This window comes from Aplidium turbinatum, chromosome 3 (genome assembly GCF_918807975.1).
Source record: "Aplidium turbinatum chromosome 3, kaAplTurb1.1, whole genome shotgun sequence".
In the NCBI taxonomy this organism is placed as follows: Eukaryota; Metazoa; Chordata; class Ascidiacea; order Aplousobranchia; family Polyclinidae; genus Aplidium; species Aplidium turbinatum.
Window position 1 is genome coordinate 42016416 of NC_137474.1, and position 26212 is coordinate 42042627.

Sequence of the window (26212 nt, forward strand, 5' to 3'; positions counted from 1 at the left end):
ACCAGGTCGCTTTGGCAGAGAAATCGTCATTCCCAGACAGCAAAATCCGCCTTGCACTCGACCAACGTCGAATGCACAAACGGTTTGTGGAATAAAAATCTTTCCTGTGTTACCAAACATATAAAACGTGTATAATTTATGTTGTATTGGAACTCGAACGAGTGGGACACAATCAATCAAGAACGATTGTTAAAGAACAAGAGTATATACTGTAATACGTCACATTATGAACACGTGCAATAATAATATCAATTATTTGATGAAATTAATCTTCTAGAGGAGAGAAGGACTGGACGAGATTATATGCACATTTTAATTATACTGTACTTAAAAATGGGCAATATCTCTGAATTGGCAGAAGTAGGTTCGGCACCCTGTCCAGTCGTGGCAAAGACTTTTGAAAAGTTGTACGGTACCAAATCTTACTCCTGCTTGACATTCAGGGAAAGTTATGGAGCAGTGACGTTAAAGCAATAATACAGATATAATTCACAAGTGTGGTGGTAGCGGTTATCATTGACTCGTCACAGCACAAGACTAGGGAGCTGTGTTACGAAAGGTAGTGATAAACCGCTACTACCACAGCGAACCCGCAGCAGCAGGCTAAAACAGGTCGTTTGTATCTACAATTGTGAAGTAAACAAGGATCATGCTGCTAAAAGCGAAACTCATCTATTATAAAAACCTGTATGGAGCAGCAGCTCATAGGCCTACCTAACTAGTAAAATTGCTTTCATGTATGCAGACGCTGAAGTAACAATAATTAAAAGAAGCAATTTTGCTAGAAGGGAAAAGATGGCGTGCTGCAACTCAACGTTAGTCTGCGACAGTGACACCTTCACGATTCGTGGCGTTAAAATAAACGATTTCTATACAACACAAAATAGATCTTAATGCTTTAGTAGTACCAAGAAGTGCCTTAATATTACATGATACCGTCAGGAGGGTGGTGACATTGTCATCATGCGCTGTACAGGTAGGGGCATGGGAGCAATCAGAAGCAAGAAAGGGGCCCCATATGATATTTGGGCAACCACTAAAAGGTGTTGGTGAATTAAATTAAACAAATCTATGTGCATTTAAAACATGAAATTAAAGATGGTAATAAAAGATACCGCACACTGCAGCTACAAGGGTTTCAATAAGCTTGCTTTTTGTGCAGGAGAAAAAAAGTGCGTTTGAAATATTAAAGCAAGTTCGTCTTGTTAGCAGTACCACCTGCGAACTGTTCGCTCGGCTAAGCTCTTAACAATTGGGAAAAAAAATGGAACGTAAAAGTGTAATAAAAATCACTTTAGTGATTCTTAAAATCGGATGCAAAAAAATTTCCTTTGAGACTCAACAATGCTTAAAAATCAAACAACTGATACTTCTTTACACAACAGCCAATGTAGATTTTGAACACATTGCTACAAACAAAAATCAAAACATTTCTAATAATCTAATCGATAACTGCCTTAGCTACCTGGGAAGGTAAGGCACTTGATTATTCAAGAATTTGATGGACAATTGCACGATATATATATAGCGAAATAAAGTGGCATTCTTTGCAGCTGGGCTGCATCTATTTGAGTGTGGGAGGGTCAGAAAATCGTCTTTATTGTGTGTCACAAAATGGGGGGCATGTCCTTCCACTTAAAATTTCACTGGACAATAGAGTGTAAATTAATACAGAGAAAGCGACACTGAGACATTGAAGATGCGAATAAAAAGGAATATTAGCAGAACTTTGGACTTAAACTATATAATTTATAGCAGCCAATACAAGTAAAAACCGCCCCTTTCTACATTAATTCAACAGCTGCAGAGGTTAAATCTATGTGAAAAGAACACACTTTCATAGCTGGGGTAGCGGAAAATGAGGCAATAAAGAAATAAACGACATGAATTTAACAGGCACGAGTAAATTCAATATGATAATATTAATAGGCACTAAACACTACGCATTATAATCGTGTTATTGCATGAAATATAGGTTATTATAGCTACTCAAGAGAAGTAATTTGTTTTATACAAGGTCGTGGAATGACTAGGTAAATTATGACAAAATCAAGCAGTCGATGAAAGTGCGACAGAATCCTGACGTGTACCTTTGTAAAAGTGGGTAGCGTCACTTGGCAACCCTCAAACAAACTCAGCCGGCTTTGCTTTACAAGCAGCAGCATAGAATTTCGGAGTTTATGACGTGTACTTCTAGTTTTGAATCTGGAAGTGCGATGATTGGATTTCGGCAGTTCCTGGTTTGTAAACGTCGCCTTTTTAACGTCGTTTCAGCGGCGGTAGACGTTAAAACGGTGTAAAAAAATACAACTTTTAGAAGCTGGAACCAATTTTTTCTATGACGCAATTCAAATCAATGCGGTGGAGTTCCCAAAGAAATCGTTAAAAACCAGTCTCCCACTTTCATCGCAAAACCAATCGAATCTCCGTAAGTTTGGATTAAAAAGAAAATTTGCTACCTGTTGGTTGTGGCGCACACCCTAATGGAACCTTCGTTTCGCACAAATTTTGGACAAACGAAGTTGTCTGCATAATAAAATGAATGGACTTGGCCAATAAAAAAATTTGTGATGATTTGCTTTTCCAATTATTCCATTATCTCCAGTTGAAAGTAGACGGACGTTGAAATAATGTCAAAACAATAAAACTCTCTTTTCCGGCAATTGCACTGTGGCTGCGGGCTGCAAATACTACACAAGAACTTTTCCGTTGAACGGGAGATCTAGAACAGTTTTGCTTGCTATGACAAGCATTGGTGTCGTGGTATTGCAGCAGAGTTGATGAAAATACAATCCCCTATGTTCGGTTATACGCAAATTGTTCGTAAGCAATTGTTCGTAAAGCAATTGTTCGTAAGCAATTGCTCGTAAAACAATTGTTCGTAAACTGTTTTTCGTAAAATGAAATCCGTAAAACAATTCTTCGTAAAGCATTTCTTCGTATACATCAAATTTTAACTGCATGCACGAAAAAATGCTTTAGGAAGAATTGTTTTACGAAGAATTAACTTTACGAACAATTGTTTTACGAACAATTTGTCGGACACCAAATACAAACCCCTAAGTTCAATGGTTGGAATCCACTGTAATATTTGTTGTCACGGAATAACGGCAGAAGTGTAGGCTACAATTTTGTGACCGTATACAAAACGTGTAAGTTTACGCGCAATGGCAACTGCAAACGCAACAGGACTGAAACAGCAGCAAGTTTTGATGCACATGGGCGGTGTTTCAACTAGGCTGCTTTGCACTGTTGTATTGGTAGAAACGCTGATGCGTTTGGTCAATGTGGACGGTTTCATTTGCAGAGATAACTATCTATCTAATATAGATATCTCTGTTCAGTTGTAACGAACAACGCGGGTGAAGATCAAGTTAGTCGTGTCCGCATAGAAACTCAACATAATTACGCGGCACAAGACCCGATCGGCCGTCTACAACCCCTTGCAGCCAGCCCGGTTCCCCTGACTTTTGCACGTCTCTGACAATCTCACCGGGCTGGAAAGACAGCTCGTTACTGTGTTCGGCCTCGCAGGCGTAGAGCGTCCGCGCGACGGATGAGGCAACCTCAAAGTCGCTGTTGTCGCTACTTTCGCTGAAAACTACCACCTGGTCTACTGAGCGTGTCTCTTCCGACTCGGGCAATCTTGAAAAGGTTTCACTCGTCTGTGCGTGATCTGGACACTTCTGTGCCACAGTTCGATCGCTTTCATCGGTCTTTGCCGCCTCTCCACCAAGAGAGGACGGCTGTGAATCGGAATTGTGACGTTTTTTAACGTCATGAGACTTCTTTGTCTCCGGTTGTACGATAGAGGAATCACTTAATCTAAGTCCCTTTGAAGCTCCACCTGCCTGAAAAAGAGAAGATTGTGAGAAGTTGGAGTACATGGGTGAGCACTGTGACAACTCCAACTTCTGATGAGAAACAAATTCAAATTGAAACAGTTTTTTTAAAAAATCGACAATAGATCCTTGACGTTGCGAAGCAACAAGGCAAATCAACCTAGCTAGCAAAGTTCGTCCTTTTTATCGAATAAACATCTGCATACGTTAAAGTAATGCAAAAAGGACCAAGTTTGCTCGCTGGGAAAAGTAGAAACAATGTAACAACTGTAAAAACATGAAACAATAATTATAAATAGTTTGTAAAGAACTAACACTTTCGAATGGTTTCTCACTGGATAGAAAATGCGGGGCTGGTGGAACGTTTAATATTTGAGCTAGCAAATGTAACATGATGTCTTCGCAGCACTGCGAAATAATGTGAAAGTATTATTAGTGAAATACCTTTTCAGCGATCTAATTAAGAGGTACCTTTTTTCTAACATGCTTTATCGGCACGGTAGGAGATGCCAAGCCCTCTCTCACTGTTGCAATGAACTTTTTCCTCTTTTGTTTGATCGAAGCAGTCACAGCAAGAGTTTTAGGAATGGTTAACTTGCTGCTACGAGAGCTGTCCATGTGATACTTATTGTTATTATTATTGTTGATGTTCTTTTCTTGATCAGCGGGCACGTACAACGGCCCATCACCGCCCGGAGATGTGACCGGTTTTCGGCGCAGTAGCGACGAGACGCGCCTTTTTCGCCGCGGGACCACTAGGCCTTGTATTAAATCAGCATTAAGAGCAGGGACTTCATCTGCGGAGGGGTCATTTCCAGGGGGAGATGCGTCAGAGGTAGGAGGGTCCGAGCCTTGCGGTTGCGTTGCGTGGGTTCCGTCGTCAGGGGACATATTTACGCTTCCGTTAGGAGTCAAATCATCTTTGGAATTGGGGCGTTCACGACGGGGTGGGGGTTTAGGGGCGGTGACGGTCGAGGTGGTGAGCTCGTCAAAATCAAGGTTGAGGTCCAATGGGGAGATGTGTCCGAAACCATCTTCTTCTGACGAGAGTGAAAGACGCAGTACAGCTCTCCTCTCATCTAAGAAGTAACATGAATTAAAACTTCATTGCATTGGCTATAGTATACATCTAGCTACCGAACTAATAATACACTAGCATTAAATACTCGACTTAGCAACGCTTTTCTGAACACTAAAACAAAAACTTTGAAATTCACAACCACGACAACACAACATTAAAAAGGGTAGAGAGGATTTGATTTCAGCTTAAAAAGTTTTTTAAAACTGATGCAACATAAGTCTTGATGAAAATGTTGTTTCAAAATAGATTTTCTCGTATTCAACAAAAAAAATATATATAATATATCGCATCCAGGCATGCCATTACGTGTCTTGCCAAAGACACATGCTCTTGAGCGGTGTCGAACCGGCGCTCTATCGAACGTCACACCAGGGCTATCACCACTCCGCTATGCAGGCGATGTTGGATAATAAAAATGTCCAACAACGGTGATACAACTGCTTGAAATATGATTGGATAACATCAAAGCGATGCAAAAGAAGCAACCATAAAACAACATCACAAGAAGAGGATGTCCCTCCGCGTCATCTCACCGGAGCTGGGAGTCGATCTCGGACTCGGAGATCGAGATCTTCGTTGGTTATCCCGGATCGCCAATGATCTTGTGAACTTCTGCGTCCCATCACCTGGTGGTTCAGGAGGAGGAATTTCTTCCTGGAGGTTGGGCATGGAAGATGTCTCATAGACTGTTCCACGAGGTCTCTGCTGTTTTATCCTTTAAACATACAGATATTGACGTTGAAGAAACGTAAAGATAAAATAATATAATTAACTAGCTGTACCCAGACAGCAAAATCCATCATTTTTACATTGATTCAACGTCTGCCAACCAACCATCAGACATATACCTGAGTAAAAAAATTGTGCAAACTAAGCGTAATCTCCACTTGATAATTTCAACCAGCAATAGCCGTTAGACTTTAAATCAATTTGTCTAAGGTAAAATCAGGTCTAAATACGGTTGAATCAATGTAAAAAGGACCGGCTTTCCAGCTTAGTATACCTTTGCGAAGGGAGACGAGTGACGTGGGAAATTGTTTTCGATGCGATTTTCGGTGAAACTGGTCTCTTCTTGGGCGTGTCCGTTTGTTCGGAATTGAGTAACAAAGCTTCGTCAAAAATCGTGTTGCGTTCCTCTATCAATATCTCGACGATAATATTTGAGAACTTTATTTCCATGATCGCTTGTACGGTTTCCTGAAAGGCAAAGAACATTGTGTTTGGAACACAAAGTAAAAATGCGGCTTTACAAATGTGGCATAAAACAACGACACACTGACTTCAACACCATTCGTGCACATGACTGGGAAACTGGGTTCCGAAAGCTAGTGCAAACCGCTACTACCACAACAAACTCGCAGCATCAGGCTAAAACAGGTCGTTTGTGTTTACACTTGTAGGGCCAAACGGAACTAAAAGACCGAACAGAACTTTGACGAGCAAGGTCAAAATCATCAAAAGGCCAATGAAGAAGAAATCGCTGGTTACTGGCTGGCGATGCCACAAACTTCAACACGTTTAACGTTCGTGATAATGCCATTGAGCTAAGCTCGGACTCACAACAACACCAATACGTGTGAGTTTGTGACGTCAGAAAGCAAACTGATGACACTCGAAGTGCAGTTTGTGACGATATTGGACGAGAACATCAGGAAGTGGTGGTAAAAGTTGGAGCATGAAATTAGCAAAATAGCAATGGTTGCTTGCACAGACTGCACACACACATAGCTCCTACACAGCAACTACTAGATCAAGAAACGCTGGTTCAATCCTGGCCGTGGACAGTAAAGTAAACCATTTTGAAAGCAGTTATCCATTCAGCAAAACCAATTGAAATGAGGTTTACAAACAAAGTGGCAACTTCACTACGCCAACCTCGGAGTCCCTGGCTCATAACTTCTACAATAACGGAACTGTCAGCATTAAGCTTCCAAAAAACCTTTATTAATAAATATGAGAATAAATAACCATACAAAGCCGAATGATGCGACCTGATTGAACATAACGCTTATAAAAATAAAAAATAAAAACAATATAAAATCAAATTTTATATCGAACGTTTTCGACACTACATAGAGTCCGCGTCTGTCAGGACATAGATGAATAACATTGGTCTACAAAAAAAGATTTTTTTTCTGCTGTTCGTACTTTGAAAACTGATTTAAGGTAATTTTGGGGTGCTGAATCCGAATCTGAACTCAGATTTTTGCTATCACATCAGATTTTTGAGAAATGATATAACAAAAATGCTTTATTTTGCCAAAAGTGGAAGATTTGGAGTAGTGTTTACCACCAGCATATGCAGTGCTACAGCGAAAGGTTAGTGTTAGACAGGCCAAAACAGCCTAAATAAGGTTACTGAACAAGCATTGCCATAGGCTTGCTTAAATCTTTGAGGTTTCATGCAAAACATTGACGGAGGAGGGGGGCGGGCGGTCACGCCGGTCAGTTATACTTTTAGCCTCCTTTTTAACTTGTTATTACTGCCTTGTTAATAATGTTGCTTAGAAAACAAATTGGTATCAAAATTATAGTTTGTGGGTGTATTTCAACTATTTATGCAAAACATGACCTGGATTTCGGGATATAGCACTACCGGTATGCAGGCTTGTCCATGGGACATTTTTTTCTGTCCCATCCCATCCCATAGCAATTCATGCCTGTCCCATCCCATCCCATGGGATTCCCAACAAAATACAATTCAATAAATGTTATTAAATTTATGGAAATTTAAGTCTAATGTGTACTAGATAGGACTAAATGTACAAAAAGAGATACAAAACGACAAAATTTATTGACTTTGTTAACTTTAAAGTTCAGAAAAGTTGTCTATCTATGACAATTCATATCATTTTTTAAATAAAAATGCCTAGCTACTGTCCCATGGGAAATGCAATTCGTGCTGTCCCATCCCATCCCATGGGACATTTCCCATGGGATTCCCGTGGGAATCCCATTCCCATGGACAAGCCTGTCGGTATGTGTATGTGTGATAAACGCAATGTCAAATTTTCCATTTTTAACAAAAGTGACAATTTGTTGTTATCATATCTCACAAACCTGACGTGATAGGATGAATCTGAGGTCAGATTCGGATTCAGTACCCCAAAATTACTCTAAATCAGTTCTAAAAGTTGATACAGCAAAAATCGTGCAGACCAGTGTAATTTGAATCGTTGAAATTACCTCTCGTTGTCGCATCAAGGTAGGGCCGAAACACACACCAAGATTCTGTACCGTCATCTTGTTCGTCTCGTGGTGTTCCTGTACCTTCTCCAAATGTTCAATGAGGATGGCCAGAATCCTCTTGTTGTCATGAGGTAACTTCTTCACTAATGCGGCGACCCTATAAATTGCGTTATAGATCAGGGGTGTGCAACCTGCGGGCCGCGGGCCTAAATTATGTGCCGCGGGGCAAATGGGGCCTGTGAAGTGAAATTATGTGGTCCACGGTCTAACTCAAATTCGCATATTTGGACCGGCAAGATGAAAGGTTGACACCCATGCCATAGATGTACGATGTACATGAGTCAGCTCCACCGTTTGCCTCAAAGTATGAGAACAAGTCACAATTTAGTAGACTCCCACAATCCATCAATTTTAACTATTTCATAAAGTATTTGTTGATTTAGATTTTCAAATATTTTACAAAACTTGTGTGGGTAAATTTAAGAAATCTCATATCAACAGTGTGACCCACCAACGTGAGTTGGGGGTTTTTGTAAATGCGGTTTGGTGCAGTAAGTGATCAGTTTCGCTTTATTGCAAAAAACTGACTTTTTGGAGTTGCAGAATCTGCAATATGTAAGTGCACACATATCGACTGATTCTACAATTCACAAATACGTCACTTTTTGAAATATCCATCATGATACATGCAGCAGGCCGTTGAGGTTTGGCAGACTAGACAGTAAAATCAGTCATTTTTACATTGATTCAACGACTGCAGAGGTTGAATCAATGTAAAAATGACGGATTGTGATGTCTGGGAGATTAGTCTCAAATGCAATTAGCTATGCAAGACACGTCACAGAACATTCTAGAACGGCGGACGAGAGAAGAATCTAGTGACACCATCATACTTCCACTCACCTTTCCACTCTGTCGTCATGATGCTCGCATTTGGCGGCGTTTATGAAGTCACGATGGAGGTCGAAGGTCATTATTGGTTCCGGTAAGTTCCGAAAGTAGCTTTTTAATGCACTCGTGAGGGTATTAATTTCCCATTCGTCGGCATCAGAAAAGTCTATTCTATGGAAATATGTTTCACTTCACAAAAAAAGTAATTGAAATAATTAATTAATCAATCGTGAGTTTAAATTGAAATTGATCTTTTGTTCTGGAAATGGGTGAGCGTTTTAATAATAATAGTAACAGCATTTATATAGCGCCACATCCACAGTGCAAACTGATGTTGGACGCTGCACATGACGATGGCGATAAAACAATAAAGTACAATTCAGCCATAATGTGGAGTAAAATAGAACGTTTTAAGGGAATTTTGACTTCATTTAATGTTTAAACTTCGGTAACATAAATAGGTTCACAACTCCAGCAACTGGCAGAAACAACTGGGAAGCTGCGATGTCTAAAGGCTACTGGTTTCAATTATTTGCTTCCAACAATCGTCTACAAACGTTGAATCAATGTAAAAAATACTGATCTACTATTAGGGTTCTAACAACCTAAGATATCTACCATACAGCCCATACTTTGCTGCCGAGGATGGCTGTAGGGCTTGATGAAGAAGCAAGTCAACCTTGGACATGACCCCAACAAGTCTGTAGATGCCTTCATGTTTCACGTCACGATTTTCTATTTCTTTGATCAGCTTCTTGACGCATTCAATGCCGGGTTCGTTTAAAGAATACACGTTTTCTTTGGCTCTAAAATCCTGAAAGGTTTGGAAATATCTTGAAAATTGCAGAAATCAATTGCAGTTTTCCTAAACGACCGAATTTTTCAACGAGACTAAAATAACACAAGGAGATCTATAAACTCTGATTTAAAGTGCCAAGGTATTTTCATTCCTACTTTCCTGGCAAAAACATATATTTTAATACAAGAACATGAATAATTCATCATCTAATTCAGTGAGTGCAAAGTTTGTTTACAATCCCTTGATGACGTTAGAGTCCAGCTGCTAACAAAATAAAAAACACGAAATGCACAATTATTTTCCAATTTTATCCGTTAACGTTGAAATAACGTCTCGCCAGAAAAAAAGTTGTCGAAAAAAAGCTTCGTCTTGAGAAAAATTTTCGACTTTGCCACCATCAGCTTAGCCAAGACCATAATAAAAACAAGTTCACTTTTCTTCACAACATTGGCTGGTTAGTTCGTGCTATACTAGCCGCAGTCATGCATCTAACTACCCAAGCACCTGGTCACATATTTTTAAACCTTGCAAAGATTTTTCACTTTTACCCGTTCATTGACGTGGTACCATGTGGCTTATTGTAGCTAGTAGCTTATTTTTCAACCCAAACAAGATAGTGATTAAACAAAAATTAATTTAAAAAATATAGGTCGAACGTTTTGTGAAAGAATCGGTGTGACACAGACAAGACAGGCCTGATGGTCGCAGCACGGTGTCTATCGCTATTCTTGTCTTATACACTTTACTGCTGAAAACACAAATCGATGTTTTTAGGTCATCCCTGTGAAACTGGTGGCCACTGAGACCTTCTCGATCTTTGTGTGGAGCAACATGCGTTTTGGAACTTGCTCATTTTTTTCACTTGTTGAACCTCAATAAATCAGTTGGTATCCTTTCTAGATCCTTCTCTTGCTTCAAGGGCCAATCAGACAGTTGTTTGTAAGTACTTTTTCTTACATCTCACCTCCTCTACAACCTTCTCACCTAACCTACAACATCCTCTTTTTCTTACAACTCACCTCCTCTACAACCTCCTAACCTCACCTACAACCTCCTCTTTTTCTTACATCTCACCTCCTCTACAACCTTTTAACCTCACCTACAACCTCCTCTTTTTCTTACATTTCACCTCCTCTACAGCCTCCTCATCTCACCTACAACCTCCTCTTTTTCTTACATCTTACCTTCGTTTGAGTATACTGCGGTTCCTTCCCGTCCATGACAGCCAACCACCTCTTCATGTCCTCATCTGACACCGCTTGAAGAGTGAACGTCATCTGCTTCCCGCTGGTGTCCTGGAGGAGTTATAAAAACATTCTTCTTTGATTGAAGGTACTTGTACCATGTTTACAGGGTACCAGCCAGCAAATCAGTCCTTCTTTACACTGATTCAATCTCTACAGACGACTGAAAAAACGACCGAGTTGCTGAATAGGTAAGCATGAATCGTAGTACTAAGCATGAATCGAAGTGAAAATACAACAAATGTTCACCCAAAGGTAACAAGGTGAAGCTCAAGCAGCACAAACAGTCCACATTTATATTCTTCAGTTTAATGTTAACAACACGCGGTACGTGTTGATATTAAAAAGATGATATTAAAGGTAAACACTAAACATACACGTAAAATCGGCGCAAGTCACTGCTTTGTTATAGACAATCCTAACCGTGGCCTACGAGTATGGTAACTCGTATGCCACGTCCTAACTAAGTTATTCGTTAAAAAGCACTCTCTGTTCCACATTACATACACGTAATAAGCATTCACTTTTCCAGCGAGTAAAAGTTGCAGTCTAAAACCTAGCGACGTTGAAATGATCAGTAAAAAGCAACTTTAGCTGCTCAAGTGGTTCCTTCACTGAGGCGTTATAACGGGGCTAGGTACCTCAAGCTCAAGGTCGAAGCAGAATCGCTTGTCAATGGTGTCAGCATCTTTTCTTGTACATGTCTTCACTTTCATCGGCAGCACGGGTCCGCTGGACGTTGTGAGGTTGACTTTGGATCCAACGGAAGCCAAAGAAGCGTTGGATGAGGAATGATAAGGTGAGATCATCTTGAAGAACTTATTTTTCTTTGTGTACATGCAGAAGTACTTTGTCCACTTTGATGTCAGCCTGCAATTGAGCAGTGCCATTGGACGCGAATTAATATGTATAATGATGATTACTACACCAGAAATGACCATAATACTTCAAGAAACAGTAAGAAGTTTAAGATATCATTAGATTAGGTTTCATTTTAGTAATCTTATCAATGGATTGTGATTTTAAGATCTTCTTTTTCAGCATGGCGTCAACCGCTCCGGATAAACAACAGCCACACAGGTTCTTCTTACCACCAAATTATAATAGATCCACTTTTAACAATTAACTACAATTAGAGAAGAAAACATGCCGAAACTGCATCACTGTTGCATTACACTACGTTAAAGTACCGTACGTGACATGACAAACCGAAGCAACCAACCACATTGTTAAAGAACAAACATCACGTGTTTATGAATCTGTGTCAGCAGCAACCTATCAATAATTGTGTTGAAGATTCACTTTGTCTTAATTTCGATACGAAAACTGACGTCATAGAAATCGAGATAACAAGCAACTACCTGGCGCTGATCGTTTTTTCATTAAGAAACAGGTAACCAGCTCTCGACCATCTGTCAGCATTCGATAGCGCGGTATTCTCCTCGGAATCCTGCTCGGCCATTCGCCCCATCAGGTCGTTGGTTTTGTCCCGGGTACCATCATACCGCTCTCTAGTGGACATGAGCCGAATCTGCAGATCAAAGGTCACGTACATGGGATATTGAGTTAAACATGAAATTGTATCGGTTGGACTTATAATGGTTCTGAGCAGTTATTTTCAAAAAACATCTGTACTGCTTGGATGAACGCCAAGTGTTTTACAACAAATGTACCCTTAAATGACACACGTACAATATTCAACGCAAAGCTCAATTACTCAATAATAATACAGATCCATGTATGTTTGATGGTTGTGGATCATATGCAATGATTCCGTGTAAGCTCAGCCTCATTGCACATCAATACTTTACAATTGAAACGCCACAGCAATCGTAAAACGCGACCAGATACCATTAAACAAAAAGTAATAACAAACAAAAAAAATAAAGGCTATAAACCATGATCAAGTTCATTGTTTTACTTAACAACATAATTTAGACTTTTAAAATTTAAAAGCATCTGGCAACCTTGGTGGATATCAACAGGTAGTTGGTTTATTATATCATTTCACAAAAGCTGAAACAACTGAACTCTAGCATGACTACAAACCTGTAACTGCTTCATGTAATCTTTGTAATCTATCGCACTTTCATGTGTTTGATGGAAGAAGTTGAAGTACACCTGGAAGAAGAAACTGGATATGACTGAGGGAGATTCCAACCATTTAAAAAGCTTTTTGCATGTAACTTTATAAAAAGTGCAAACAAAAATAAAACCCTGGTGAGTTTTGAAGGTCAAAATCACGACACGGCTCTCAACCAGCACTTAGTAACTGGGTAATTTATCGAAAACACTTTTGCTTCAAGATTTAGACATTATCAAACCAGTTGTTGTTGGAAAAGAGATAGCTTTACGTGGTCTTCTTTGTTCTTATAATTTCTTACTACAATATCGATTCCAGTAACATCCCTGCACTTCGATAAATTGTTACCCATACTCAACAGTTGAAGCAGGCTAAAGTCGGTTTAGACCGAAATAGTGCTGTAATTTTTGCTGTAATAGTGGCGCGAATTAGTGCTGTTAAGTAACGTTCATTATATACCTATGCTACATCTTCTTTGTTTGAAAATTCTTTGCTACCTCAAGGGTCGAGGGGCTCTGCCTTTTACCACCCAAAAAAAAACAGGAGAAAAGATTGTCAAAGGTGTCAAATAACTAAGACATAAGCGGAGATAGTGCAAGAAACTGAATTTAGAGAACACATGAAACACCTTACGGACATACCTGCATGAACATGAGAAGGTGTTCAACAAATTCAAACTTTTTTCTCTCTTGTACTTCCTGCAGCTTGCAGACATACTTGAGAGCTTCCCGGTGGAAATGTTTCTTCAAATGCGTGAGATCGTTGCCGTAGTCCTGAAGTAAAAAATTTATTCGCTTATTGTTTACGTTGAAAAGCTGTATAGTAAACGTTGATCAAATATCAGTAGACAGCAATGACAATCAACAAAAATGCTATAAATGCAGAACTGATAGCATCACAAACCAAAAAAACCAAACGGATAATAACGTTAGGGTTTTTCTTTGCTAACAACTCTGTTTTGCATTCATTCAACGTATATAGACGATTGAATCAATTAATTAAGATGACAGATTCACTGGCTAAGTGATTGGTCATGGTCACATCATAAAAAATGATGCATCAATAATACGTTAAACAATGTGAACATAAACTTTCACACACTCCAGTGACAAGAGAGAACTTGGTCACAGACAACGGAAGAACGTTGCGAGTGGCATGGCAATGATTCAGTTGCTTGAAAGTTTCAACCACGGCACGAACAATGCGCTTATTCGATCTACGTATTAACAGCCTGGCTGTGACGCATTGCTTGACAAGTGTGGCTAAATATAACGCTGACAATAAAAAATTTTGAAGAAGCTTTTAAATATACAAGAGTTGGACACAAATTTGGTCAAATACTTAAGAATTTTGTCGTCAGCGTTCATCGCATCCTGTGATGGAGTATGATGATCAAGTTGTTATTTATAATAAACAAGAACAACAAGTAAATAACTATGACATGTCTGTGCTTGATACAGAAAATGACCGTACTTTTGGAGAGTGGAAGGTATGATGGTTTTTATTTAACATTTACAAATCACAAACACAGTGATGTTGAAACAAAGCTTGAAACTTGAAATGCAGGTAATCTGCAACTTAAGAAAACAGAATATCAAGTCATGTAAGACTCATCTTACTAGCAACTGCTGCCCTTTCTTCTTGTGAGAAAGACTGAGAGTATTTTCAAGTTGCTTGTAGTAACGCTCGCTTGCCTTTTCGAAAGTTTTTTTAGACTCTCGGTAGCTGTGGATTTGCTCTTTGCGGAATCTAAAACACATGCAGCAATATTCAATTTTTCCAGTTCATCGAAATATTTCAGCAGTTTTTTCACGTCATTCCACTTCAGATGCAATTTTATCTGCAAATGTCATCAAGGCTTAACCTGCAGTACAGATAACCTCAATTATCAAACGCTGGTGACTTTACATAGATTCAACGTCTTCAAGACGCAAATTCAATAAAAAATAGCAGCACTTGGCAGCAAAGATTAACGTACTTCCAACGAGCCAACCAGTCTTTTTTCACATTGATTCAACGTCTGCTGACGTGGCTGGGTTAGTCGAAGTTTGCCATGCTATATTGCCATAAAGTTACCAAACTTTCAATAAACTTAGCATAATCATTATAACAAGAACAGATTGAAATCGGACTCCGCAATTACGTTGCTTGGTCAGTGTACGTGAAGATGATAAAACAAAAGCCAATACCACTACAAAATGCAATCACAGCAGCAAGTCAGGATGTACGTAATTAAAACTGATAGACCAGCACTCAGCAGTGAAATCACAATAAATCACCCGGTCGTTATAGTTGCAGTTTTAATCCTTTCAAAAGTTAAAGTCTCTCATTTTGTTTACTTTCCACTCGTTTAACAGTAGCGTAAAAGTTGTTATGCTTTGAAAAGAAAAGTAAACATATGCTCAATGCTCATGTTAATAATTAACAACTTATACCTAATTAATCATAACGACCACCTCTTACAAAAACAGGAAAACTCAGCGAGTGACAGATTTCTTTGAACAAACAATGCTGTGATTGAAAAAACAAAAACTCTTGGGATCTAAATGCCCCCTTGGCTTGCTATGGTTAAAGACTCACAGTTCTAGTGGCTTAATGAGCTGCAGCTCCGACCTCTCAATGGTCCGGTTCCATTCTCCTGCAACTTCCTCCAACATAAGTCCAAACTCTTTTAAAGAATCCGCTGTAAAAAATAAGGAACAGTTTTTAGAACAAAGACAAAAGCGAAAGTGAACTGTGATAAACCGTCGCATTTGAATGCAAAAGCCGGTTCACTATATTGTGGCGCGAACTCCGAGTGCCACGAAACTTGGTTATTTTTGTATTGGTGGTTGAGGTTGTGTTGTTCACAGGTATCGCTAGCAGTGCTAGTTATAGCAAAACTTTAGTTTTAAATGACGTGCGTCACTGCCTGCTTGTCTGTGTCATGATGTTAGCGAAGTTAACGTTTCGTAGCTTGCACCTTTCCTAGACTTCTGCTCCACTTATGGGCTATATGGTAAGTACTATTTTTCGCTTTGATGTTGAGAAATTAACCAAATCGATACCCGGTGACATTACACGTCTTTCAACATCAGGCCTACTATTTGTTGAATACCATATAAATTACAAAACTAGTAGAAGCATTGTTTACCGTCAAGTACACCTCTTACAGCATGTTTATAGTTCAATTTTGTATATATATATATATAAATTTTTATGTCCAAATCATCTTGGGCTACCTTTGCTTTTGTTTCTATAATCTTCGCAGGCTAATTACAAGGCATAATTTGCTGCATTCAATAAAGTGTGTTCATTCCGGCTACTATTCAAATACTACTACTACATACATAGCAAATCAATGCCCCTTTTACTTAAGATTCTACATGTTATATTGTGTATATATGTTAATTGTTAAGTTAATTAATTATTATTTTATTAATTAATTATTAATTATGTTAATTGTTAAGTTTTCATTAACAATCAATCATTGATGAAAAATAAGCTACAACAATACTGTTGTTTTTGTCTACAGTAGCCTGCATATTAACTATTGATCTTTTTTCAAAATCCATTATTTTTTGCGCTCTTATTTCCTTTAGACGTGTAGAACCATGGATGGTAGAACACATAGAAATAATGACAATATATGAAAGAAACGAAATTAATTGATTTAAACATGTTTTCTGCAAAATGTTTTGTACCATTAATCAACTCTTCAAGACATGTTTTTCAGTATTATGTGTTAAATCATTATGAATTTGTAAACGAAATCATAAGAAGGAAATAATGTAATGACATAAATAATTTATATCATTACATTATTTCCTTCTTATTCACCATAATACTATGGTGAATACAGTAACAATGTAAATATAAAACAATAAAATTATGATCAATATCAAAAGCTACATTTGCTCCAACATTGAAATGGGGAACATGTCAAGAAGCCACCAGCGCTTAATGTGAACAACCCTTAAAACAAATATTAGCAGTGTGTTGCAAAGCTAAAGCGTAAGAGCATTAATTTAACCCAGCAGGATTTTGGCGTAATCTTATATTTATTGTAGGCAGTATTAGGTCACGGTAACAATTAATCAATCCATTTTGGTCACTGCCAAATGACTAGATACTTTTAAACAACATATTATCACCTACAGCTATAGCGACAGAAGCCAAAGATTTCCTCAAATCCCAAAGATGCATTTTGTTCTTCAACTACAGCACAGTAAACCAGTTTTTGTTTGAGCTAGCGTAAAAAATGTATAAAATACAAAAAAAATTGCTTTAAAAATCCTACACGAAATTAGAACTTCATAGTTCATATTCCGTGGAGATTGTTTCCGTTAATTTGATATATATTTCATTTGTTTGGAATTTGGTCCGCTTAGCAGGGCACACTCTCTTTATAGTATTATTATTAATATAATATGGATTAGAAAATATAAACACTTGACTAACAATGCTCCATTAATCAATACAGTTCACCCTTACCGTTCGCAGTTGGCACATATCAGTAACAAGAATACCAAAGCAAAATCCGTACCAAAATGAAAAGCAATGTTACAAACTCGTATTGGAACATTTTTAGATCAAAAACTTTAGGAAATGTAGGTAGCTTTGTGAATTGGTAGTCCCATAGAAAAACTATTAAACTTTTCAAAAACTTTCAACAACGGTAAATATTATTGGGGTACCGGTACCGGTAACTAATAATGTTACAAAGCAGACACACAGACAACAAAATCCATCATCTTTACATTACATTTTATATTTAACATCTGCAGACGTTGAACCAATGAAAAAAATGATGGATTTTGTCTGGGCGCTGACTAGTCTATTCTCAACTTGCTTGAAGTTTTTGTGGCCCTAATGTCCATATAATAACTTTGAAATAGAATCATATATACATGATGCAACAATACTTAACACTTCAGACAAAAGATACAAACATAATAAACATTATAATACCGATTGCCTTTTCATCATCAGTTAAATTATCACCAAAGTCAAACTGAAAGTTTTGCAAGCGATCATTGAACTGTGTCATCATTTTCCCCTGTGTCCTGCAAGCATGTAGCATATTTTTTCCATCCTAAAAAAGATATTTAACAAGCAGTTACATCAATGTAATATATCTTTTTCCTTGTTTCTCATGAACTATTTGGCATATGGGACAGAAAAAAATTTATTGCTGCAATGGAGCGCAGATACACATTTGTATACTTTTGCAAGCAATCAGGCATCAGCTATCCGAACCTAACTTTTCTTAATGATTCAAAAAATGTCGCAAATTTAGTCAAACAGTTGTAGTATTGCACTGCAGTACCACAATAAAAGGTGACTCAGTGGTCAAAAACAAACAACCATTGCTCTCGTGTTGCACTGATAACTCATAACCGAAACTGTTTTCTTTCTACTTATGTTTTTGTGGTTAATGTTTGATTGGGGCAGCTAGAATGAAGGTATTTGAAAACGATGTATATCATAAAATGACAGCCAGATCCTGATAAAATATGAAGTTTGACAACACCACTGTTTACTATACAGACTTGCTCAGACTTGAACTTTTTTTATCTAAAAGCATAGACAGCAAACTGCACAGCATAAAGGTGTGTCAATTAATTGCACTGAAAATGTTTTATCTTTATAAGCAATTAAGCATAAAATATAATCCATAATTAAGCTAAGAATACATAACATACGTAGGTACTAAATAGCTACATCAGTGGAATATTAGTAACTACAATGAAAGCACACACACATGATCTGGAAATGAAATTGTGTCAGCATTTCCTTTCTGAAAAGGAAAGGCATGAAGTGTGACTCATTAGTTGCATGAGTGTCCCCTATTTCTACACTATTGCCACAACAAAAAGCTGACAGGAAGTTGTTGTGATCATCCTTATTGAATCTGAATCAAATGGAGCTGTATGAACAAAAAATCGTATACAAGGCTTTTAACAAACACAACATGAAATTGTGCTACTGCACAGATACAAAAGGCAAACGAAATAAAACTATGTATTATGTTTGTGCTAACAATGAAAATATAATTTCAAAATAAAAACAAATGTATAATATGGTATGAATCTCAATCACAAATACATCATCTAAAGTTAAGTGACACTATTCAACATGTACACTGTACAGTATCATTTCAAAGTCAAAATTTTCAACTGTATGAGTCCAGAGTTTGCGCAACTCATTTAGCATAACAAGCGACACAATAACATTGAAAAAAATTGGTAAGCATAGATGATGACCACACTAACAGAGATTTTTTTTGTAGTGACGTGTGACACCCACACTTACTTCGTACCATGTTGCTAAAATAAATTCATAACAACTAATAAATGTAGCTAATGTACCTTGATAAGCTGTTTAATTTGAGAGTTAGTTTTTTCCAATTCTTCTTCATATTCGTGAATGTTTTCTCTAAACCATGGAGAATCAAGATAGCATTCAGAAAATTCTAATGGAAGCAACACCATGTTGTATTTCTTGCTTCTCCTGTTCCGCTAGTAAAGGTGAAAACATCCAACTAATATTTCAATAAGTTATGCTTGACCTAAAAGACTACATACAACCCTACAATCTATATTAGAATTTAAAAATCCAAACACTTTTCACCTGTATATGTAATATGTATACAGTAAGACTTATATAAAAAGGCTGGAATAAACAACTAGAAGTAGACACCATGTGAGCTTGTGGTTGATCCAAGGATCCTGTGAAGCAGGAGTTTGGTACTGGTACAATGTGTTTTAAAGGAAGGCGAAGTTTTGTGTAGAAATGAAGGCAAGGTGGAGCCGACTGTTTAAAAGGTAAACCCAGTTTATTTTCTTCGAAGCTGAAGATATGAGCTGATTAATTGGCAAATCTATCGCAAGCAGATTCATATAATGTGGAATGAAAAAAAAACTTTGTTAATTCTTTCAAGGGCGTGGACATTTCAGGGTTTTTGTCATGACGACTAAGGGCATGCCCATATGTTCAATGTAAAACAGTCCTTCAAGCAAAAAATGTTTCACTTTCCAATTTACATTTGGCCTTTTTGCCATAAAAAAAAGTTAAAAGCTACTTGGAAGTTCAGTGCCTTAGCAGATTCTGTCATTATTTATTGTGTAAAAACTGTCAAATACATTTAAAGTTACTTTACTGATTGAATTATATTTGAATAAGAACTGTTTGCAAACCTAATTAAAGTGGAACATGCTGTAAAGGTTTTTTGGTGACTAGTCTAGTACCTAACTATTATATAGTTGATATAATTCACTTTGTCGAGTTTTTTTGAGCATTTAGCACTTTTTGTAGTATTGATAGTATTTGTTGTTTATATTTATCAGTAGTAACTAAATTGTAATTATTTGGCAAAAAACAACATTGTAGCTAAAATATAGGATCTTCAAAAATGACAGGACTGTTTAACACATAGCTAGTGTATGATATATGCAGTACATTTTGTGTTTATTGTGCCAATAAAACAATGTAATTAGAGAGGAAAAGGAAGCAGGACATTGTGGCTAGACAACTGATCATGGCCAACCTATCACCAGGATATCTCACCAGTAGACAACTTGATGCAAATTGCTTACTATCTGGGTCATTCCATGCCAAACGTCCTGAAAATCATAAAAATCCCAGTTTGACCCTCTTCAATTTTGCTCAAACTTGGTCAAAATGTTATTTGGCATGATTTAGCCATACATTACAAATTTTAGATCAATAAATATTATAGTTTTAGAAATATGATGCTTCAAAGTTTTAGGTACCCCCTAAACTTTTCCGCATTCGGTTTTTTGAACCATTTTCAATTAACCATATTATTTGCTCCAAAGGTTGTATCATATAAAGTTTGTTTTTGGTAAAATGGTTCACTTATATATAGCTGTATTACATGATTGCCTTGTCAAAATGCAATTAATTTGCAGCATAGTGGAGTAATCAAGCCTCAAAGTAGCTCTTTTCTTCACTAAAAACAAAGTTTGTGTCATATTTGGAAGTCTGTAACTTATTTATGAAAAGTAGGATAGTTATTATATTTATCATGTATGCTCTTTCCCTACCAGGCAACAACTTCACCAAGTTTTATTATATTTATTAGAAAGTTACAATGCATCAAACTATGCACCTCAAGCAAAAAAGCCAAAATAACGCCATCTTGTGGTGTAAAAATACCCCCGTAAAAAAGTGTTTACAAAATAACTTTTTTAACCTGTTGAAGAACATTACCTAAGGAACTTGTGTACAAAGTTTTAACTTTGTCACTCAACTATTAAGAGGTAAGTTAGAGGCCAATTTTAACTCTCCATAATAAAAAATTGGCTTCTTTACAGAGGAGTCATTCCATGCTTATTGCTTAATTTAGGGGAAAAAATATTAGTACAGTAGAATTCGGTTAATCCGGATTCGATTTGACCGGCGATTCCATCCGGATTAGGCAAAGATCCGGATTAACCAATGACAGTTCTATCAAGCCTGACGTTACCTAGATAGAATGGTATCGGTAAAAATCACCGAAATTGAACGCATTAGTGTGGTCATCTGCCAATTCCGAGACGCGCGATCACCACAATAGCGACCCAGTGATAGAGTTCTTTTGAAATGCAGTATGCATGTAAAATGAATGTATTTGTAGACTCTGCGTCTAACGCAAGAACACACTGGCAAAAGTTACATCTTCAGACATGTGTGTCGGAATAATCTGTAGTCACTCAAAACTTTTGAAAACAGTTACCGAAGACGAGTTTCTATGGAAAACTTACAAAAAATCGGGCAAATTCGGATAAAGCGATAGAGAAAGCGCAACTTTTGTCCAGAATAGGCGAAGAACCAAAGCTGTTTCTCAATAAAAAGATTACAAATCATTTGTAATTCTAGTTTTATCCGGATTAGGCAAAGATCCAGATTAACCAAATCCGGATTAACCGAGTTCTACTGTACACTCATGGTTACAGAATTTTATGATATATTGTGTTCAGATAGAGCTCATTGAGACAACTCTTTTAAAAAAAAATTAGCGTTCTATGACCTTCGGTTCTCGCGATATTCAGGATTGCAATTTGGCCACACGAGGTGCAAATCCTGGTTACGCATGAGTGATTTTTAAGTATATTTCTTATATAGATGGTAGAGGAGTGGGGAAAATTGCTATTTGGGGGTTTTCAGGGGCACTGAATTCACTAAAAACTGTTCCAAATGGCTCAGAGCAGTAGTTTTGTCCCTACAGTTATTTTTTGCTCCTTCACTTCAACCGCTGAAGGGTCATTCTATGCCAAATGAGCAAATTTTTTGGAAAAATTACACCACATGTCATAGATTTTATTGAAATTTGGCATACTTGTAGATGTCAAAGAAATATGAAGAATGCAAACAAAAATTTTTGAAAAATTTTAAACATTGGTGGAGTTATGGTCATTCGAAAAATCACCATTTTTGCCTGTTCCGCTTCAGTGATTTTGTGCAATTTCTTGTCATATTTCTAATTTCTTAACCTACGATCCAGGCTTGCCAGATTGGCCCTTTTGGGGCCAAATTTGTGAAATTTGGCCCTTTTTAGAGGTAGTTGGCCCCAAAAAAAATTGTTTGGCCCCTTGGCCCTTTGTTGTCAATATTTGGCTCTTTTTGGAAGCAGTTGACACATACTATCAAACTAGCTATTTAAATAAATGTCTTTCGGAAATTGAGACTGAAAAGTGTTATTAGGATTTTTTGGACAGTGTTTAGCTGACAATGTTTATGCCAATGCCAAAGATTCGAGTGGAAACACTGTAAAAGATGAAGATTTGGAATTGTTCTTGTAGAACGTAGACTGTGTTGTTGCAATGTTGTAACGTTATTGACGTTATTATGTTTTATTAGCAACGTTATTAACATTATTGAACAATTTGGCTCTTTTTTACCCAGTTTGGCCCTTTTTTCGACATTATTTGGCTCTTTTTCTCAAAAACTGTCTGACAACCCTGCTACGATCATACAATATGGTTGAAAAATGCTATACAGACATTTTAAGACCCAAGGAATCCAAAAATATAGATTAAAAAGTCATCAGAGAAATGCTTGATATGATTATAGAGGTTTCAATTTGATACATGCATTTTTCGGAGGCCAAACTTTGGGGGCCTATAAAAAAAAATGGGTATAAAAATTAAGAAAATGAAGGGGTGTACCAGCAAACATCTATAGGATTGGCCCATGATACAAGAGAAGGATCCCCAGAGGATACAAACTGATATGAATGAATCAACAAGTGAATAAAAAAATAACAGTTAACCTCTCAAGTACATGTAGCTCCACACAGAGTGAAATTTACATGCCTTTTGACTCTTTTTTATTTCTTTAAAAGTATTATTGACTCAAAAAGAATGTCTAAAAAGACATTACGAAAAGTAACTACGGACAAAGGCCAGTGTTTCGATCTTCAGATCTCTTCAGCGTAGTAAAGTGAAAGTAGAAAGTTGTCTTGAAGCGTTGGTTGAGGTGATGATTTGAAACTTGAGTGATTGTTGTGAGACAATGAGACTGGATTTAAGTTTTAAATTTGGACCTCAGCGAAACGTAGTTTTACAGCCTATTAAAAGGTGTGATTTTTTTAAGAGAATTTGTGCTAAGAAATGGCAAGAATTTGTTAAAAATAAAAACTAGAAAAAAAGACAAGAATTTGCAACTGAGCTAGGACAAAACAATCATCTGAGATGGATCTAAAATACAAGAAATTAGATTCTAGCGGCACATATAAGTATAAAAATTCAAAGAAAATGAAGGGGTGTACCAGCAAACATCTATAGGATTGGCCCATGATACAAGAGAAGGATCCCCAGAGGATACAAACTGATATGAATGAATCAACAAGTGAATAAAAAAATAACAGTTAACCTCTCAAGTACATGTAGCTCCACACAGAGTGAAATTTACATGCCTTTTGACTCTTTTTTATTTCTTTAAAAGTATTATTGACTCAAAAAGAATGTCTAAAAAGACATTACGAAATTTTTCATGTCAAATATAAAAATTAAGAACTGAAATTCTCATGTTTTATACTTATACCAATACTCTTTCATGTCAAATAAAAAATATGAATTAATTTTGATAATTACTATGATAAAAGCTAAATTTTCTGACTTGCAAATTTTGTACATTTTTACACTCATTGTTCAAGATTTTTGTCTATGACATCACAATTTACATTATTGCTTGTTGATGACATCACAATTTACATATTGTTTGTCATGACAATTGTTATGTAGCTCATGAATGAATTGAATAACTGGTTATGCACTTAAGTTTAGTGTTGTAGGCCATGCACCATAGTAATATTAATAGAGGTAACGTGTAGAGTTAATTACCATACTCTTTTACCGGTGATTTCAATTTTAGGTTGTCCTATTAGTAATGTATTATTCCTAACATGCTCGATTGCTCGACAGATCTTGCAAGGTCCAGGAAATATACTTTTCCCACTGTTCAAGTGTTCAAAGCCCATCTACCTGCTTGAAGCAGAGAAATGTTAATGTTCATAATGAACACGTTCATCTGTTTCTGCAAGTCCACCAATGTCCACAAACCCACTGCTTCTAGCAAAGTGAATTTTATGGCACAATTTCTCCATTTTTTTCCAATGTTGCATTGCTGTGATGAATAATTGTGTTATAGTAAAAGTAAAACTAATGTAGTACTAATACGACAACCTAAAATTGAACACTAAACCTAAGTGCATTACCAGTATTCAATTCAAGCAAACAGCACTGGCTCTCTGTTATTCGACCGCTGAATACTGCGCTCCAGTATGGGCTAGGTCAAGCCACACCAAAGTAATTGACTCCGAATTAAACCAAGCATGTAGAATCATAACTGGCACACTCCGTCCAACACCAATCTCCGACCTCTATAACTTAGCAACTATAGCTCCACCTCATATCCGAAGAGAAGTCGCTACAAAAAAGGAAAGAGTAAAACAAATATCCGACCAACGCCACCCTCTCTATGAACACAAACTTATTCCAGCAAGACTCAAGTCACGCAAAAGCTTCATCAAAGTCGGCCCATTGGAACACACAAGCGCGACAGCTGCACGACTAGAAATGTGGACTTCTGAGTCCGATAGGACACAACATCCTGCCATCCCAAGTCCTTCCGAAAGTCTACAACAAACTCCCACCCTTGAGAGAAGAGAGTGGTGCTGCCTAAACAGAGCCCGCTGCGGAGTCGGGAGAAATAAAAGCAATCTTTTCCGATGGATGACTCCTGACCCAACGTGTGATTCATTCATTCATAGCTTGTCACGCCAGTGTCGGAGCCAGGTAAGAGCATTGTTTGTGATGTTTTTGAGGTCGTTGCCACCACATGAAGGGCTAAGGGGGCAGTTGGTGAGGATGTGCTTCATCGTCTGATTGTCTAGGCCGCAATCACACATTGGGTCAGGAGTCATCTTCCATCGGAAAAGATTGCTTTTATTTCTCCCGACTCCGCAGCGGGCTCTGTTTAGGCAGCACCACTCTCTTCTCTCAAGGGTGGGAGTTTGTTGTAGACTTTCGAAAGGACTTGGGATGGCAGGATGTTGTGTCCTATCGAGCTCAGAGGTCCACATTTCTAGTCGTGCAGCTGTCGCGCTTGTGTGTTCCAATGGGTCGACTTTGATGAAGCTTTTGCGTGACTTGAGTCTTGCTGGAATAAGTTTGTGTTCATAGAGAGGGTGGCGTTGGTCGGATATTTGTTTTACTCTTTCCTTTTTTGTAGCGACTTCTCTTCGGATATGAGGTGGAGCTATAGTTGCTAAGTTATAGAGGTCGGCGATTGGTGTTGGACGGAGTGTGCCAGTTATGATTCTACATGCTTGGTTTAATTCGGAGTCAATTACTTTGGTGTGGCTTGACCTAGCCCATACTGGAGCGCAGTATTCAGCGATCGAATAACAGAGAGCCAGTGCTGTTTGCTTCAGTGTGTGCTCATCTGCTCCCCAGTTTGAGTTTCCCAGCTTTTGCAAAAGGTTATTGCGAGCAGATAATTTTTTCTTAAGCTTCAGTAGGTGTGTCTTATAGGATAGGGTCCTGTCTAGTGTTATGCCAAGGTATACAGGAAAGGGGGTATATTGTAAAGCAGTGT

The 26212-nt window shown here is 37.6% G+C and overlaps 1 protein-coding gene across 1 annotated transcript; it reads right to left on the reverse strand.

Annotated features, from left to right (window-relative positions):
• Positions 1-125: 125 nt before the first annotated feature.
• Positions 126-19683, reverse strand: LOC145767023 (rho GTPase-activating protein 26-like). Its single transcript, XM_082578751.1, has 16 exons — positions 19480-19683; positions 18080-18203; positions 15710-15812; positions 14749-14878; positions 13771-13902; positions 13096-13167; positions 12408-12577; positions 11688-11916; positions 10987-11097; positions 9636-9817; positions 9016-9174; positions 8110-8269; positions 5927-6120; positions 5457-5638; positions 4314-4921; positions 126-3851 (listed from the first exon to the last, which is right to left on the reverse strand). Exons 1-16 carry the CDS (start codon positions 19600-19602, stop codon positions 3375-3377), a joined length of 3156 nt encoding a protein of 1051 aa, XP_082434877.1. The 5' UTR covers positions 19603-19683; the 3' UTR covers positions 126-3374.
• Positions 19684-26212: the final 6529 nt, after the last annotated feature.